General features: G+C 48.8%; 1 protein-coding gene across 1 annotated transcript; it reads right to left on the bottom strand.

Annotated features, from left to right (window-relative positions):
• Positions 1-12,015: 12,015 nt before the first annotated feature.
• Positions 12,016-12,585, bottom strand: LOC136460216 (uncharacterized). Its single transcript, XM_066460006.1, has one exon. The coding sequence runs from the start codon at positions 12,583-12,585 to the stop codon at positions 12,016-12,018; it is 570 nt and encodes a 189-aa protein (XP_066316103.1).
• Between the last annotated feature and the right edge of the window lie 5,889 nt (positions 12,586-18,474).

The raw sequence follows: 18,474 nt of genomic DNA, 5'->3' as shown, positions 1-18,474 counted from the left end.
GGACATGGACGCTATGAGAGGGTACGATGAAGACATGTACGGTGGAGTAGACTTCAACGAGACCCGTGGCAGGAATCTTTGCTTCGTTTGCAAAAAATCTGGTCACAAGGCTAGCAGGCATATAATACGAGGGCAGCAGGTGCTTTCATATTGTGTTTGTATTACATAACAAGTAGTTCAAAATTTGCAATGCTACATAATATTAATTTGAATACTTTAACTCTTTGCTTATCAATTTGTAACAGGATGGCCCCTCCCACATCGCACCAGGTGTACCCCCTTCTTGAGGTGGAGTACGACGATCCCCTTCTTCCACCGGACGACGAGGTTTCCAAGAGGCGTTCGAGGAATCCTTACATTCCTGGGACTTTGTTCGTTACTTCGGACTTATGTCGAACGAATATTGTCGTTCAAAACTTGCACTCATGAACCAATGCAAATGTTATGTTGCAACTTGTCGTCCATTTATTTGCTTCATATTCGTTTTAGCTTGCGCACGGTCACGACAGCACTTGTAGTTGTTTACAGCACCGACAACAGCTCAATTGAGGCTGGTCGGTTTCTGTCCGCGTCACTGCCACACCGTGGGATATGGCACGTCATTGCCGCACCGTGGACTATGGCGCGACAGAACCTGGGCTGTGGCACGATAGAACCAGTGGGCTATGGCGCCGTATTTGAGATAATTTCACTCGATTATGTTCGTTTTAGAAATTCTCAACGTATGATACAAACGGATGGAATCACTTAAGATCGACCATGGGTAATCTGAGTATATGATACATGAGTACAATACATCAATAGTTCAAATGGAATATAAGACAACATAATGGAACTTCTAGTACATAACTATATTGATCATTAATAAAGCATGGAACTAATAGACGACGCAATAAAAAACCCTCAGTCAGAAATATACTGAGTAAGCAACTCGTCATCCAAGTACCAATCCTCAACCACAACCCTGTTGCCGTGGCTAGGCTCACCTGCATTGTCCTGATCTGTCTTTCGCCTGTAGTAAGCGGTCTTCGCTTCATCTGCGGCCTGAGACAAGAATGTGTTCTCTTCCTCCTCGTTCATGTGGCTAGGCTCACCTTCATTGCTCTGACCTCCATGTCACCTGTCGTAAGCGGCCTCCGCTTCATCTGCGGCCTCTGTGGCCTAAGTGAAGAACGCGTCGTCATCCTCCTCCGCTTGCAAGCCCATATTTGCTAGAGCGATGAGCTCGCTCAGTCTGCCAGTATCGTCCTCAGCCTCCTCCGCCTACAAGCCCGCCTCTGCTAGAGCGATGAGCTCACTGAGTCTGGCAGTGTTGTCCTCATCCTCGTCCCCCTCAGTAGACAACACAATCGATGATTCAACGGTGCGACCAGCTCGCTTTCTATGCTCATCTAACTTATTTTCCTCGTACCTTGCATGAGCCGCCTCTGCAGCATGTTCCTCGCTGCATCCAATTCCTTCATATAAAAAATACAATCAGTTAGCAACGCAGTTATATTATATTTAAAATCAGGCAACGAAAAAAGGCTTTCAAGCACTCACTGGCACATAATGCAACAACATGCTCATTCAAGACCTACATCTGTACTCTTGTCTCCTCCCTTGCCTCCTTCCTTGCCCTCTCCTCCTCTAACGTAATCCATCTCTCTAATCCTTATTTGTCAAGCCCAACGTCGATCGGGTTACAAATACCACGTTGTCTAGCAAACTCATGCATCTTGTCTTTGTGATGTTTAACAAAAAGGTTGATATAGTCAGATCCATATCCCCTCTTCCGTGCAATTACTTGCTTCCCTTAAGTTCATCCAAGAACTTAGTTTGACCATCATAACATTCCCACATGCATTTCCTAGTGCTCTGTTCAAATGAAAAAATATATCATATATGTCTTAGCAAAATAAACAAAATACGATTTCATGAATACCACAAAAATAACCAACCTCATCATAGTCAACCATATGGCCGCAATAATGGCATATTCCAAGATTCGAAGGGACTAGACCATAGTTGGATTTAACACCATATTCGCACTTGATTGGAGGTGCTTTGTAAATTAACCTTTCTTTTTTCATTTGCTTTGCCTTTGGAGCTACTTCTGGCCATTGGTTCTTAAGACCATACAAACACTCTTTGAAACAACACTTCGCCATTGAATACATCTAAATAAGGTGACATTAGTACATGGACATATATAGCTTAACATTTCAACACATACACTTTGCACTTACTTCATGCTTGTTTGGACACATAAACTCCAACGTATTCTCAGGATTTATCATAGTTTGATCTCCGCAATCGCACAGAGGAGGTTCCTCAAGTCGTCTAACTACGGCTAAGTGCTTCTCCTTAGCCGTCATTGGAGGGGGGTTAGGGGGAGGTGGAACCCACCACTCGAAGTGCTCTCATGGATATCGCCCTCTCCACCAATCATCGAAAAGAAGGTACCTAGGGTTAAACTTGTTTGCACCGTCGATCCACTGAAAGAAAAGACACCTCTCATGGGCCTACACAACAAAATTCTAATAAAATATTAGTAACCTAGTAATACAAATGAAGAAAAAAAACATACGGAAACAATTACTTACATAAAAACGACTGCATATGTAAAAGCAACGAGCCGCTGTGTCCGGATGTCTCGATTGAAACACGTCGACCGAACGACCACAGTCACAGTTAGGGACAGGGAGTTCAGGAGGGACGGGGGCATCTTTGCTAGACTCGTCGGGGTTTAATTCTCTAGGAAGACCCCGTTTTCACCGCAACTGCTCCCGAAACATGTCTTCCATCTAATAAAACGGTTCAAATTAAACATCAATCAAAATAACGCAAATTAATATAAAATATAATCATTTGCATTGCAACTAAAATAATATAATCAATACTTATAGCAACAAAAATATACATGGTAAACATACTTCTAACTTAATAATTAACCTTAACCTTGAACGAGGACGAGGAGGAAGGGAGGCGGACGGGGAATGAAAGAGAAGGGAGGGAGACGGCAATGGAGGGCTGGGCGGGCGGGCAGGCGGGCAGGCGGGACTGGCAGCGGGGCTTTTATTCGGCTCTGCCGCGCCACGGATCAGGGCGCGACAGGCCCTGCCACGTCAACGATCAGCCTTTCGGCTTTCCGATCGTCGCCACGTCAGCCCCCTGCTGTGCCACCATGCATGGCGCGACACAGACTTTTGGCCGCGCCATGGCAATAGACGTGGCCAAAAGTGTTAGTTTTGAAAAAAAAACAGTGTTAGATTTAAAATTAGTTTACAAAAAGTGTTAAAATTAAAAAAAAAATCGCCACCTCAAGCTCGGGCTCAATAGAAGCTCGATCTTGTCGACCTTTCAACGAGGCTCAAGCTCAGCTCCGTCAAAGCTTAACTAGGGCTGAGCCTTAGGTCAACTCGACAAGGTTCGTTTCATGGCCGTTTAGATCTCTTCATTTTGGAGGAATTAAAATCTACTTAATGGGTTATACTATTTGGTTTGAAATTTGACATTCCATAACTTTCCTAAGCTCATAAATAAGCCTATCTCAAATTTATAGGGCGGGAGATAGAAATTGATTCTATATATCACTATGCTGTTATTCTACTCTTCAACTTATAGCACACTCTTCAACTTACTTTCCTATAATAGAAATGCAACATATAAGTATGTCCCTGGTATGTCTAACAATAAATAAACAAATATATTCCATATACAACTTTATTAGCTTAATTAATCTATGTCTAAATTGTAATTATTAGAATGAATTCAATCCCAAGGATCAAACCAGCCCTAAGTGTAAAATACTTCACAAGTAAATAAATAATAAGGCAATAGAACAATTCTACAAACTGATTACATAAAAGCAATACAAATTGAATCTTTTAGATGTATCAGTTACATTAGTCAAACTGTAACATAATAGAAGAGAAATTTTAATGTGATTTAAATGAAATATGACAGATACATGGGATAAGACTATTTGAGCTTGGCTCATTCAGTCTCGAGCTCAGCTTGAAATCAAGCTCAAGTTAAGCTGTTATAAAAAAAAAGCCCAAGTTAAGGTCGAATCGAGCTTTCCGCGAGCCGAGTTTGAGTAGCCTATCCGAGTTCGAGCATTTTGTGCAGCCCCAATCCCCCATAGCTATGTACTGTGTCAATCATTTATAATGGCCTGACAATTTACAAGCCATATATCTCATCCTGTTAATTTTCATCTACATCGCGTGAGTTGGTAGGGAAGAATAAACTGACCAGTGACCTTCTCATCCTGTTAATTTTCATCTACATCACATGAGTTGCTAGGGACGAATAAACTGACTAGTGACCATCCTACATATGGAATAAAACATCATTTTTTATAATTACACACATAATTACGCTAGCCAAAGTTTTGGATAGCGTAAATATTTCACACCGTTTTACACACACAATCGGCTTGGCAGTTGCAACAATAAGGTCACTCTTAGTTGAGAGTTTTATTGTGCTGTTTCCAAGACTACCACGTGATATAGAATAAAATGAAACTTAGATGAAACACTTACTCTCAATGCAAAGTTTCATTAACATTTAATTCTAAGACTTGTAAAGAGTCGGTAATCATACCAAAAGAGTTTATTTCTTCTCTCTCTTCATTAAAATATTATTATATCGTAAAAATACATTTACGACCAGGCTATTAAGGGAAGAAAATCTTACGAAACTTCCGTAACAAGCGGCTTCCAAGACCCTCTCGTCCTACACTCCATACTCTCGTACCGACCGACCCCGCGGCGCCAGTGACCCAGGTGTCCTGCCCTCCTCCCACCCAGCCTCCATTCAAATCCCACCATACCGAGGGCAAAAAAAAAAAAAAAACAGCAGGCGATGGCGACACCGCGAAACGCAACGCCGCCGCGAATGATTGGGAGTGGGATGGATCGCGTGAGCGGCGCGTACGGGGGAGTGTACGCGACGTGGTGCGATGCGGGAGCCGGGAGGTAGATGATGACAAGCGGAAGCGGGCCGCGACAAGATCCACGATCCTAGAAGGCGCCGGTACATGATCGCCCCCACTTTCCCTGCCTGGATTTTTGTTCGCTTCGCATCCCCGCCCGCGCCTTGTCTCTACCTGCTTGGATCTCGCCAGATTCCTGCCCCAATCATATGGCGGGCTTCGCGCCCCCACCCTAGGGCGGCTGTATCTTCTTCCTTCCTGACTGTTGCTGCGCCCTGCAGCGGCGCGAGGTGCAGCCGCCGAGATAAAGGGGAGTGGGGTTACCGATTTCTGCAAAAGTTAGGGCCAATTTTGCGCTGAACTGAGCTGATTGTGCCCCGGTCGAAGGATGCACTGTAGTGTAGGATCTACGGGCATGATGCCTTCGGCCTTTTGCGAAGGCAGCCATTGCTGTTCCACCAACGTACATTGCTTACTTAGTTCCGAATTCTGATCTCGCGGAAAAACCGAATGCGACTTAATCGTGGCGTTTGTGGCCATACATTTCATTTGATTTTGCCGTGCAGCTGCTTGTAGTATTACTATTAGATTTTGGGAGTAGTAAATAACAATGTAGTAATAAGTTATTCTTAAAAGGGTATGGTAACATTAGTCATTAATTCATTTCCGAAACTCTCTGATCACTACATTGCCTCCAGTGATTTGTTCAGCATTGCATAATCTCCTTCTGGTTTGTATTGGACATACTGATACAATAATTACTAGCTTGCAAGTATTCAGTCCCCGGTACCCAAGTGCTGCCTTTATCTGCAAAACTACAGGCTCCTAACTGTAAGCAAACACATGTGCACTGACAAAAGGAGATAGAATCACAGTAGTGTGCTATGTTGCTAGGAGATAGAATCAGGTGAGAAGTGGGGATTGAAAAAATTAAAATGTTTTATGGGATGAGAAGGGGGAAATGATGACAGGACTGCATCCTTCTTATCAGAAGATAAGCATGGGACTGGAGAGGCAGAAGTGAAAGACTGATATGCCTGAAGATTAAACTGCACTCAAATAACCTGTACATGAACTGATGACTTCTCTCTGTTACCAGTTAAATGCCTTTGTCTAATTCTGGTACTAGTATTCGTGTAGACTCTACATACCTTGTCCATGTGAAGTCGATAACTCAAGAGATAATTCCAGATCAAATAGCCTAGTAGTAAAAGATTTCACTGTTAAGTACACTTATCTGTCTTCATGGAAATTGAATATGCTAATTTTACTACATTCTAAACTTAGACAACATGAATAATGAATACATTGACAGTATTTGAGAAATACCAACTTTCCATGCATTGAGCAGCTGGCTACTAAAAAAAAAAAACTCAGATTACTGTATTACTGGACTGCATTCAATCACACTTTTGCTTTTTTATGTGGCCAGGATAGCAGCTTCTTGACTCAGCTCAAGTTGATCCTTCAGCTGCAGAGGGCAAATCAATTAGTTTCTATGACGAAGTGACTTTTACAGTGAAATACTGAGATAGGGCTGTTTAAAATAGGGTATCGGCTATCCTGCAGCCAGAGCTATAACCCCTTAAATCACAACTGCGTTGGGAATTTGGGATAAAGCGGATGTAAGCAGGGATGAAAGCAGAGCAGTCAACTCAGGTTCAGATCCAGTAAACATGCTCATTACTGAATTTGAATACCAAAAAATGCTGGGCTAGCATGGGCCTGAAGTATGTTCTGCCATCAGCTATGCTTACAGTGATAATATGGTCCTCACTCCCCATACCATGCACGGGTTGTTGTGCAATAGGCATTCATTGACAGCTTTGTGTTTAGCTGTTCTTATGGAATTGCAGTAACTTACCAATTATTTGCCTTAGGCAAGCAGTGGCATATTGATGAGTTGGTGTCAGGCTTCAGATAGATAGATATATCTGCTTCATTTACCTTCTGCATACTCGTATATGATATATCTGGACTGTTCTTGCTCTTAAACGGCTTCTTTGTTCCATTAGCCTATCCATGCCAGACTACAGGAAGTACAGTTCATGTTATAAGTTCAAGGTGATAATGCCTTTGTGCTGGTGGAACCTGGCACAATAAGGAGGATTGGAGAAATGACCAGTGCAGTAACTAAGTTGGCCACATTTCTATTGGCCTAAAGTCCCAGACTACCAGCCCACCGTTCCCTGTTACACATGTGGTATTGCACTTTTAGAAGAGAGGAGCAGAATAATGTGAACGACATGTGATGGCTTGGATTTTTGGATGAAATGTCATGATCAAGGTCCCTGCTCTTGCACCTGACAGCAACAGGTATGAATCCCATATTCCAATGCCGGTATCTTTCTTTGTGGCCTGTCACAAGCTTATACGTTAATTAATTTGGTAATATATAGGTTAGTCAACCTTTTGGTTCTTCAAAAGAATATTTTTGTGATTTTGATAAACATTGTTTATATTATAAATTATTAGTAAATTTTGTGCGTTTGTCCTTTTCGTGTCATTGACCACATATGTCAAGTTTGAATGCCAGGCAGGATCTATGCTTAAAAGTTAGGGAAGTAAGCATTAACAAATAAATGCACACATTAGATTGTCATAGTAATCATTATCGTGGTGCTCTGGTGTGAAACCTTCATAGATGAAGTTTTTGAGTTCAATAAAAAAAATATGATATCACTCTAGTTTGTGGTTAGCTGACTGCTTAAGAAAATTTTTGAATCTTTTAGTTTCAGAAAGATAATGTTCAGTCTATTAGATATTTATATTAGTATCTTGAGAAAAATATATGCCAACATTAATTATAATATAACAGTCTGTCGATTATGATCTATAGTATGCTTATGTACATAAATATGACTGGACCATTTGCCCTAAAAAAACACCTGGTAGTCACTTATGTTCATTTTAAGGGAACTTCAAAATGAGCCTACAGGATGAGGTGTGATTTAAGTGAGTTTTATGTTCTATTATTTTAAGGGAACTTCAAAATGAGCTTTGTAAAACATGTCTCCCCAGTTTTTTCCAGATCTTGTTCAGTTCCATTGGCTTAGGTGCTAAAGGGTGTTAGCTTGTTCAACTATATTGTAGGTGTGTATTTGCTAAATAGTTCCATATCCACGCCCCCCCCCCCCCCCCCCCCCCCCCCCCCAAAAAAAAAAAGAAAAGTGGGTGTCTTCATTTGATTTAGCACTAGCAGCCTACGGAAATGAAAGATTTGATACAACAACAACAACATAGCTTTTCAGTCCCAAGCAAGTTGGGATAGGCTAGAGTTGAAACCCACCAAGAGCCCCAAGTCACGGTTCAGGCACTTCAATAGCTGCTTTTCAAGTACTCCTATTCAAATATAAATCTCTAGGTATATCCCAAACTTTTAAATATCTTTTTATTGCCTCCCCCATGTTAATTTCGGTCTTCCTCTACCTCTCCTCATATTATTAGCTTGGCTTGGGACTCCACAATGCACTGGCGCCTCTGGAGGTCTCCTTTGGACATGGCCAAACAACCTCAACCGATGTTGGACAAGCTTTTCTTCAATTGGTGCTACCTCTAGGCGATCACGTATATCATCGTTCCGAACTCGGTCCATTCTTGTGTGACCGCAAATCTATCGCAACATACGCATTTCTGCAACACTCAGTTGTTGAACATGTCGAATCTTTGTAGGCCAACATTATGCTCCATACAATATAGCCGGTCTAATCGCCGTTCTATAGAACTTGCCTTTTAGCTTTTGTGGTACCCTCTTGTCACAGAGAATGCTAGAAGCTTGTCGCCACTTGATCCACCCTGTTTTGATTCTATGGCTAACGTCCGCATCAATATCTCCATCCCTTTGTAGCATCGACCCCAGATACCGAAAGGTATACTTCTTAGGCACTACTTGACCTTCCAAACTCACATCTCCCTCCTCCTGTACAACTCCGCCAAAGTCGCATCTCATGTATTCGGTTTTAGTTCTGCTCAATCTAAAACCTTTAGACTCAAGGGTCTGCCGCCATAACTCTAGTTTCCTATTTACTCCCGCCTAGCTTTTGTCCACTAACACTACATCATCAGCGAACAACATATACAAAGGGATATCCCCTTGTATGTTCCTGGTAACCTCATCCATTACCAAGGCAAAGAGATACGGGCTTAAGGCTGATCCTTGATGAAGTCCAATTTTAATCGGGAAGTAATCTGTGTTACCATCGTTTGTTCGAACACTAGTCACAACATTGTTGTACATGTCCTTGATGAGAGTCATGTACTTTAATGAGACTTTATGTTTGTCCAAAGACCACCACATAACATTTCTTGGTATCTTGTCATAAGCCTTCTCCAAGTCAATGAAAACCAAGTGGAGTTCCTTCTTCTGCTCTCTAAACCGCTCCATAACCTGTTTTATTAAGAAGATTGCTTCTGTGGTTGACCTTCCGGGCATGAAACCAAATTGTTTTGTTGATATCTGCGTCGTTCCTCGCAGGCGCTGTTGGATGACTCTCTCCCATAACTTCGTAGTGTGGCTCATCAACTTAATTCCCCGATAATTAGTACAACTTTGGATATCTCCCTTGTTCTTGTAGATTGGTATCAATATGCTTCTTCTCCACTCCTCAGGCATCTTGTTAGATCGAAAGATATTGTTGAACATTTTAGTTAGCCATACTATAACTATATCCCCGAGACATCTCCACACCTTATTTGGGATACCATCAGGGCCTATCGCTTTGCCCCCTTTCATTCTTTTTAAGGCTTCTCTGACCTCCGATTCTTGAATTCTCCGCACAAAGCGCTTGTTAGTGTCATCAAACGAGTCGTCCAACTGAACGGTGGTGTTCTTGTTCTCACCATTGAACAATTTATCAAAATACTCTTGCCATCTATGTCTGATCTTATCCTCCTTCACCAAGAGCTGCTTTCTCTCATCATTTATGCACTTGACTTGGTTGAAGCCCTTTGTCTTCCTATCGCGAGTTCTAGCCATCATATAAATGTTCTTCTCTCCTTCCTTCGTACTCAAACGTCGGTAAAGATCCTCATAGGCCCGCCCCTTTGCCTCACTCACCGCTTGTTTTGCAGTCTTCTTTGCCACTTTATAGTTCTCTATGTTGTTTGTACACCTGTCATGATACAAGCGCTTATAGCACTCCTTTTCCTTAATAGCCTTTTGCACATCTTCATTCCACCACCAAGTGTCTTTCGAGTCGCATCCGCTCCCTTTGGTCACTCCAAGCACCTCTGAAGCAACCTTTCGAACGTATGTTGCCATCATTTCCCACATGCTGTTTGCATCGCCTTCATCATTCCAAGGGCCCTCTTCAATGAATTTTTCCTTAAAGACCTTTGATGCCTCCCCTTCTCATTTTCACCACTTCGCTCTAGCAACCCTAACTTGTTTGTTCCCACGAGCTTTCACCAGAAAGCAGAAGTCAGCCACCACCAGCTTGTGTTGAGCGACTACACATTCTTCAGGCATCACCTTACAGTCCATGCGTGTTCGTTTATCCCTCATTCTTGTAAGGACAAAGTCAATTTGACTAGAGTAATGGCCGCTACTAAAGGTCACTAAATGGGACTGTCTCTTACGGAAGAAAGTGTTAGCTATCATCAGATCAAAAGCTATGGCGAAGTCTAAGACTTCCTCTCCCTCCTGGTTCCTACTACCATATCCAAACCCCCATGAACCGCCTCAATACCTGCTCTTGATGTACCTACATGGCCATTACGATCACCTCCTATAAAGAGCTTCTCGCTATTAGGGGCAACTCTAATCAAGCGATCTAAGTCTTCCCAGAAAAGCCGCTTAGCACTCTCATCATGGCTTACTTGGGGGGGGCATACGCACTAATTACGTTTAAGACCATATCACTAATGACAAGTTTAACTAAGATGATCCTATCCCCTTGCCTTCTCACCTCCACCACACCATCCTTGAGGCTCTGCCAATCAAAACTCCTACTCCATTTTTATTTGAAGTTGTCCCTGTGTACTAGAGCTTAAAGCTGGTATTGTCTACCTTCGTCTTCTGCCCCTTCCATTTAGTCTCTTGGACGCATAAGACATTTACACGCCTCCTAACCATTATGTCCACTAACTCTCTTAACTTACCTATATGGGACCCTACATTCCAGCTACTTAAACGGATCTTAGTTGGCTTGACTAGCTTTCTTACCCTTCGCACCCGTCGAGGTAGGTGTGAAGACCCTTGCTCATTTTGCACCACACCCGGGCGCCGATGTGGTGCGCCACTAAGGATGCGACGACCCGATCCTTGCTCACTTGACACCATGTCCAGATCGCAACACGGCGCGTCACGGGGGGTAACGACCAGACCTTTGCTCATTTAACACCATACCCGGGTTTCGACATGGCGCGTCACTAAGAGGGTTACGCCCCAACAAGATTCTTTTGGGTTTCATCTCCATTAAAGTGGCTAAGTTTTTACATTGGCTCGCCGCGCCTAACACAACCCTCCTCCTTTACCAGGGCTTGAGACCTGCTATGCTGGGACACCAAAGACGCCCACCTTTTAGCAAATAGCCAAATAGCAAGTAAATAAGAATCCACTGAATTAGTAATAGCATCAATCATGCCTTTTTCTCTCTTCCCGTCCCTATCCAGTGATCATCGGATTCATTATTCTATTAGCCTAGCTTTTGTTTAACTGTGCACTTCTCCTTGAAAATTGTAGGATACGAAACAAGTTCTTTGGATAATTATTGGGAGTTCTCATGATTACCACCTTAGTAGCTATTTAAGTGGATACTAACTGTGAACCTGATAGGATTTCTGATCCTACCAGGAACACTACGAAGCCTGTAGGGGTGAGAGGGAGGAAGAGCTGGCTTGGGACCTCGCTGCCGGCGAGCAGGCGCCGTGGCGAGGTTTGTGCGCGCGTGAGCAGCAAAGCAGAGGTGGCTAGGGCAAACTCCCAGCTCCCTGAGGAAGCCGGAAACAATATATTGTTTCTGCTTAATCCCCAATCATTTTACAATTCATCTATATATAGTTCTTCTAAAAATAGGAAACTGACTCGGCAATAGCCAATAATTCTAATATAGATAATTATCCTGGGCCCTAAGCCCATGCACCAGGCGCCCAGGTCAGCCACCCGTGGCCCTTCTCCTTGCATACTGGATTCCGGTCATAACATCTCTCCCCGCCTGCAAAAACAGCTCGTCCTCGAGCTGGAAGTCGGGGTAGTCAGCACGAAAGTCGTCGAGGATCTCCCACGTCGCGTCATCTTCAGGAAGGCCATTCCACTTGATCAAAACGCGCCAGACCCCGCGGCGCTGCTGGGTGCGCAAGGCACGCTCCGGAGCCGGCAGCACCCGACCGTCGTGTACTGGAGGAAGATCGCCTGGAGTTGGTGGAGGGTCGCCGCGATGCTGCTTCAGGAGGCCAACATGGAAGACGTCATGGATGCGAGCGCCCTCCGGCAGCTGGAGACGGTAGGCGACACGACCAATGCGTTCGAGAACGCGGAACGGCCCGGCCCAACGGGGCCCTAACTTGCGCTTGGCGCGCGGGTCGAGGGACTGCGTGGTGCGGTGGAGAAGACGCAGCCAGACCCACGAGCCCACCTCGAACTCCACGTTCCTGTGGTTGGCGTCGTAGGGCTTCTTGGACAGCTGCTGAGCTTGAAGGAGCCGCTGACGAACCTCGGCAAGCATCTCGTCACGGCTGCGGAGGAGAGTATCGGTGGCCTCCGTGCGGGCCGTCCCCTGTCTGTAGGGCAGAATGGGCGGTGGAGGGCGGTCGTAGACGACCTCGAAGGGCGTAGCGCGGAGGGCGGTATGGAAGGAAGTATTATAGCAATACTCCGCTCACGACAACCAGTCCACCCACGCTCGAGGCCGGTCACCTGTCACACAGCGCAAATACATAGCTATCACCTTGTTGACCACCTCGGACTGGCCGTCCGTCTGAGGATGAAAAGCGGTACTCATGCGGAGCTGCACGCCCGCCATCTTGAAAAGGTCCCGCCACACATGGCCGGTGAACACGGGGTCCCGGTCGCTGACGATGGAGAGGGGAACCCGTGCAGGCGCACAATGCCGTCGAAGAAGGCACGGGCGACCGAGGTGGCGGTGTAGGGGTCGCCGAGTGGAATAAAATGCGCGTACTTGGAGAAACGGTCGACGACGGTGAGGATGACTGACTTGCCCGCAACCTTCGGCAGCCCCTTGATGAAGTCCATGGAGATATCCGCCCACACTTGGGAGGGCACGTCGAGGGGCTGCAGCAGTCCCGCCGGCTGCAGCGTCTCCGTCTTGTTGCGCTGGCATGTGGTACAGGAACGCACCAAGTCCTGAACCAGCACCTTGTCCCGCGGAACGTAGAAGTCGGCGCGGAGGCGATGCAGCGTCTTCTGGATGCCCTCATGGCCGGCCGCATGGGCCAGCATGAGCACCTGGTGGCAGAGATCCTCATGGTTCGGCACATAAACGCGAGATCCATGGAGGAGGAGCCCGTGGTCGAGACGCCACGACTCGCCGAGCTCGCCGGCCTGCAGCTGCTGCAGCAGCCGTTGGCCGTCCGACGCTGACGACGTCGCGCGCCGAATGTCCTCCAGGAGGGAGAACGAGGGCCCTGACACGGCCATAGCCGCCCCGGGCGCTCTCGGTGCTGAAGCGGCCGCGCTGTCCTCAACATCGCGGCGGGACAAGGCGTCTGTCACGGTATTCAGGCGTCCCGGGCGGTACTCCACCGTGAAGTCGAAGCTGAAAAGTTTACTGATCCACTGGTGCTGAGGAACGGTGGACAAACGCTGGTCAAGCAAAAATTTGAGACTATAATGATCAGTGCGAACCAGGAAGGGCCGCCCCCATAGATAAGGGCGCAAATGGCGCACCGCCTGCACCAATCCGATCAGCTCGCGTTCGTAGGCGGCGAGCTTGAGATGCCGAACTGCAAAGGGCCGGCTGAAGTAGGCGAGGGGTCCCGCGCCCTGGTGGAGGACGGCGCCGAACCCCGCACCCGACGCGTCGCAATCGACCACAAAGGTCGCGTCGAAGTCCGGCATCTGCAGGACGGGCCCTGTGGTCAAGGCGCGCTTGAGCGCCTCGAAAGCTGTCGTCGCGTTGTCGTCCCACAGGAACGCGTCTCGCCGCAAGAGACGCGTCAGCGGGGCAGCGATGATGCCGAAGTCCTTGACGAATTTCCGGTAGTATCCCGCCAGGCCCAAGAAGCCGCGGAGGGCCTGGGCGGAGCGGGGAAGCGGCCATGCCGCCACGGCGGCGACCTTGTCGGCGTCCATGGCGACACCGCCCTCGGCGATGACATGGCCCAGATAAGCCACGGACGGCGCCCCAAAGGAGCACTTGGAGCACTTCAGACGTAGGTGGTGCGCTTGCAGGGCGTTGAGGACAATGTTGACATGCTGCAAGTGCTCGGCCCACGACGAGCTGTAGATAAGTATGTCATCGAAAAATACCAGCACAAACCTCCGGAGGTAGGGGCAGAGGACGTTGTTCATCAAGGCCTGGAAAGTGGCCGGGGCATTGGAGAGCCCAAACGGCATGACCAGGAACTCGAAGTAGCCATGGTGGGTGCGGAACGCCGTCTTGGCGATGTCGTCGGGGTGCATCCGCACCTGGTGGTACCCGGAGCGGAGGTCAAGCTTGGTGAAGAACCTCGCCCCGTGCAACTCATCCAGCAGTTCGTCGACCACCGGGATCGGGAACTTGTCCTTGGAGGTCTTGGCGTTGAGAGCACGGTAGTCGATGCAGAAACGCCAAGACTGATCCGCCTTCCGCACCAAGAGAACAGGCGCGGAGAACGGCGACGTGCTGGGCCGGATGATGCCCTGCGCCAGCATAACTGCGCACTGCCGTTCCAGCTCGTCCTTCTGCAGCTGGGGGTAGCGGTAGGGGCGCACCGCCACAGGGGCGGTACTGGGCAGCAGGTGGATGCGGTGGTCGTAGGGACGCGCCGGCGGGAGCCCCGTGGGCTCCGCGAAGACGGCGTCGTGCTGCTGAAGGAGGGCGTCCAGCAAGGGCAGCCGGGAGTCCGGTGCCATTGCGGCGAACAGCTGGGCAGAGGCGGCCGGTTGAGGTGCAGACGCACCGGCCACCCCCTACCAGGTGATGCGGCGGCCGTTCCTCCAGAATGATAGCGTGAGGGCCTCACAGTCCCATAGGATGGGGCCCAAGGTCCGGATGAAGTCGAAGCCGATGATGAAGTCGAAACCGCCCAAGTTGAGGCCAACGCAGGTGACGGCGAAGTCCTCGTCGTAGATGCGGATGGGCACGTTGCGAGCGATACCCTCGCAGGGCATGCGGTCACCATTGGCCACCGTGATCCGCAGGTGGTCACCACCGGCCGAAACGAGGCCGAGGCGACGCATGGTCTCCCCGGCCACGAAGTTGTGCGTGGACCCGGTATCGAGGAGGGCGAGGAAGCGTTCCCCCTGGATGGTGACGGGCAGCAGCATGGAATTAGCCGCCCGAATCCCTGCAACAGCCTGAAGGGAAACCACGAGGGCGTTAGCGGCGGGCGGCGCGTGGGCGTCCTGGTCGACTGGCAGGCCATCCTGGGCGTCGGCTGCCGGCTCGTCATCGAGGTAGTCTTCGCCCTCCAGGTAGAAGAGCCGCTGGCACACATGGCCGCGAACGTAGGGCTCGTCGCAGTTGAAGCACAACCCCTGACGGCGACGTTCCTGCTGCTCGGCAGGGGACAGGCGACGAAACTGGCGCCCGGGCGGGGCTGCGACGGCCCCCTGGGCCGGTGGAGGCACGGCCCCGGCCGCGGCAGGGGCGACGTTAGGGGGGCGCTGCTGCTGTTGTGCCCAGGCCGACTGCTGTGGTGGTCGGCCGCCGCGCGCTGGTGGTGGAGGCGCCGGCGTAGACGTGCAGTCCTCAAAGGCCCGCGCCAGGTACATGGCGGACTGGAGGTCCGGCGGCGCACGCATCTGTACCTGCTTCCTGATGTGGTCCGGGAGGCCGCCCACGTACAACTCCGCCTTTTGGCGAGCGGAGAGGTCGCGGGCATGGCAGAGCACGGTGTTGTAGCGCTCTGAGTAGTCCTGCACAGTAGAGACGAAGGGGAGACGGGCGAGCTCCGCCAAACGGGTACCCAGAACCGGCAGTCCGAAGCAGAGTGAGTAGAGGGCCCGAAAGCGCTCCCATGGTGGCATCCCCTCGTCTTGCTCCAGGGCATAATACCATGTCTGAGCTGCACCGCGCAAGTGGTAGGACGTGAGCCAAGTCCTGGACGAGGCCGGCGTCTGCTGTCCCCTGAAGAACTGCTCGCACTGGTTTAACCAGTTGAGGGGGTCCACCGAGCCATCGAATGTCGGGAACTCCAGCTTGTAGAATTTGGGCCCGACTTGGGCGCCACCCAAAGCGAACGCCGCAGCAAGGCCCGGGTCGACCACCCCTGTGTACTGGCCGGCCGAGGGTGGAGGTGCTCCCTGGAACAGCGGTCCATCTACCCCCCCATAGAAGATGTCGCTGGCGGGGGGCAGGGAAGAGGCCGCGATCGTCGATGACGGAGCCGAAGTCGCTGGCGTAGAGGAGACGACGGTCGAGTAAATCGGCGCGGAGGCCGCCATCTGGGCCTGCAGCCAGGCGGGCAGCGGCGACGTCGAGTTCGGCCACTGCAGCTGATGGAGGGGAACGTTGGACCCCGAGTGCGGCATGCCGTAGGGGTAGGACGCCGTCGGAGCAGACGGCGTTGGTGTGGAAGATACGGGCGGCGGAGGAGGAGGAGCCGGGAACGGCGGCGGCTGCGGTTGCTGGACGAGCCCGTTCCAGGCAGCCCTCATCTCCCGCATCTCGCGCTGGATGTCGAGGACGACGGAGGCCAACGCATGCAGCGTGAGGGGCGCCCCGGAAGAAGCCGTTGCATCGGAGATCCCAGAGTTCACGGAGGACGGCGGCGCGGTGGGGGTGACGGGCGGCTGCGTGGTGGCTGTAGGCAAGGGAAGCGACATCGTAGCCTGGCAAGCTGATACCAGATTGATAGGATTTCTGATCCTACCAGGAACACTACGAAGCCTGTAGGGGTGAGAGGGAGGAAAAGCTGGCTTGGGACCTCGCTGCCGGCGAGCAGGCGCCGTGGCGAGGTTTGTGCGCGCGTGAGCAGCAGAGCAGAGGTGGCTAGGGCAAACTCCCGGCTCCCTGAGGAAGCCGGAAACAATATATTGTTTCTGCTTAATCCCCAATCGTTTTACAATTCACCTATATATAGTTCTTCTAAAAATAGGAAACTGACGCGGCAATAGCCAATAATTCTAATATAGATAATTATCCTGGGCCCTAAGCCCATGCACCAGGCGCCCAGGTCAGCCACCCGTGGCCCTTCTCCTTGCATACTGGATTCCGGTCATAACAGAACCTGTATTTGCTCATTATCAAATCGTAAAGACTGGTACAAACGCGTGGATAGAACATTACACATTACAATGTGCGAGATATGTAATGCTAGCAGCTATCCATTAACTTTTCTTCAATTCTGGGATATCCAAATATACTGTGTGTTTTATTTGTGTGTTCCTTTCCAGATTGGACCACGTTGTTGGGTCAAGCCCCACTAGAAGTTATGGTAATGAAAAACTTGTACCGATCTTGCTTTGCTCCCTGCACTGTGCATGTCAGTGGATGCAGCTAACTTGATAACAAGAGCAGTTAAATTATTTATCAATTAAGATAAAGGTAAAGAAGCAACTGACTTGCTTTGAGGGCAATAAAAGCTGAAAGGACTCCAATCATCACGAAGCAGCTTAGCGCGCTGCTGCTGTCTACTACTCCCCCAACATATTAGCATAATTCAAGAATGCCAAGTGCTACAAGAATTTGGTATGAACTTACTTTGCCAACTTAATCAAATTAGACAGAAAACAAAAGTGCTACTTGATGAAGAATTAGAGTAGCACAATTGTCAAGGATCGTAGGGAATGTACTGGGGGCCTGTAATGGTAGTATAACTATGTAGAGTTGGGGTCTCTGAGGGTAAGTCTATGAGTTGGATCCACAGGGGTGTGCATTCCAACTCCAAGCATGCTCTGCTCATCATATTTTTAAAGTTGGGAGAAGGTTTGGTTGTCGTGTCCCTGTGATTTGTTTTCTGTGGCGGTATCGGAATTGAGGGGTAGCTTGGGGGCTGTTTGTCTTTGTTAAAATATGCCGTTCCACACCCCGATCACAGCTGTGCAGACGATGGTCGGACGGCTGTCGGAAGTACAGTTTGTTAACAGACGGGAAGCTTTCTGGAGGATCTGCTGTGCCATGTGACGGTAGACCCTCTGGATCCTGTCATTTGGTCTGTGCTGGAAGGTACGGTTGAAGGGAACTTTTATATGTATTCTCTGTCACTTGTTCACTGCTTTCTTCAATATCAGGTCTGTTTGGTGGTAGAACCGTTTCTGCAATATGCAATTGTGGGCCAGCTTGTGCTCTGTTATGTATCCATACCGGGCCTCAATTTGATTCGAACCTTTGTGGCTCATTGGTTATTGTTTGCTGTGGCCTTTAGTTTTCTATTTTTGTGTCAATCTGTTTCTCCAGGATAGCTACACCCTGTAGGTGCTTCAGAGAAATGACTAAAAAACATAACTTACC

Source organism: Miscanthus floridulus, chromosome 6 (genome assembly GCF_019320115.1).
Source record: "Miscanthus floridulus cultivar M001 chromosome 6, ASM1932011v1, whole genome shotgun sequence".
In the NCBI taxonomy this organism is placed as follows: Eukaryota; Viridiplantae; Streptophyta; class Magnoliopsida; order Poales; family Poaceae; genus Miscanthus; species Miscanthus floridulus.
The sequence above is the reverse complement of the archived record's forward strand: the minus strand, read 5'-3'. Positions and strand labels throughout refer to the sequence as shown.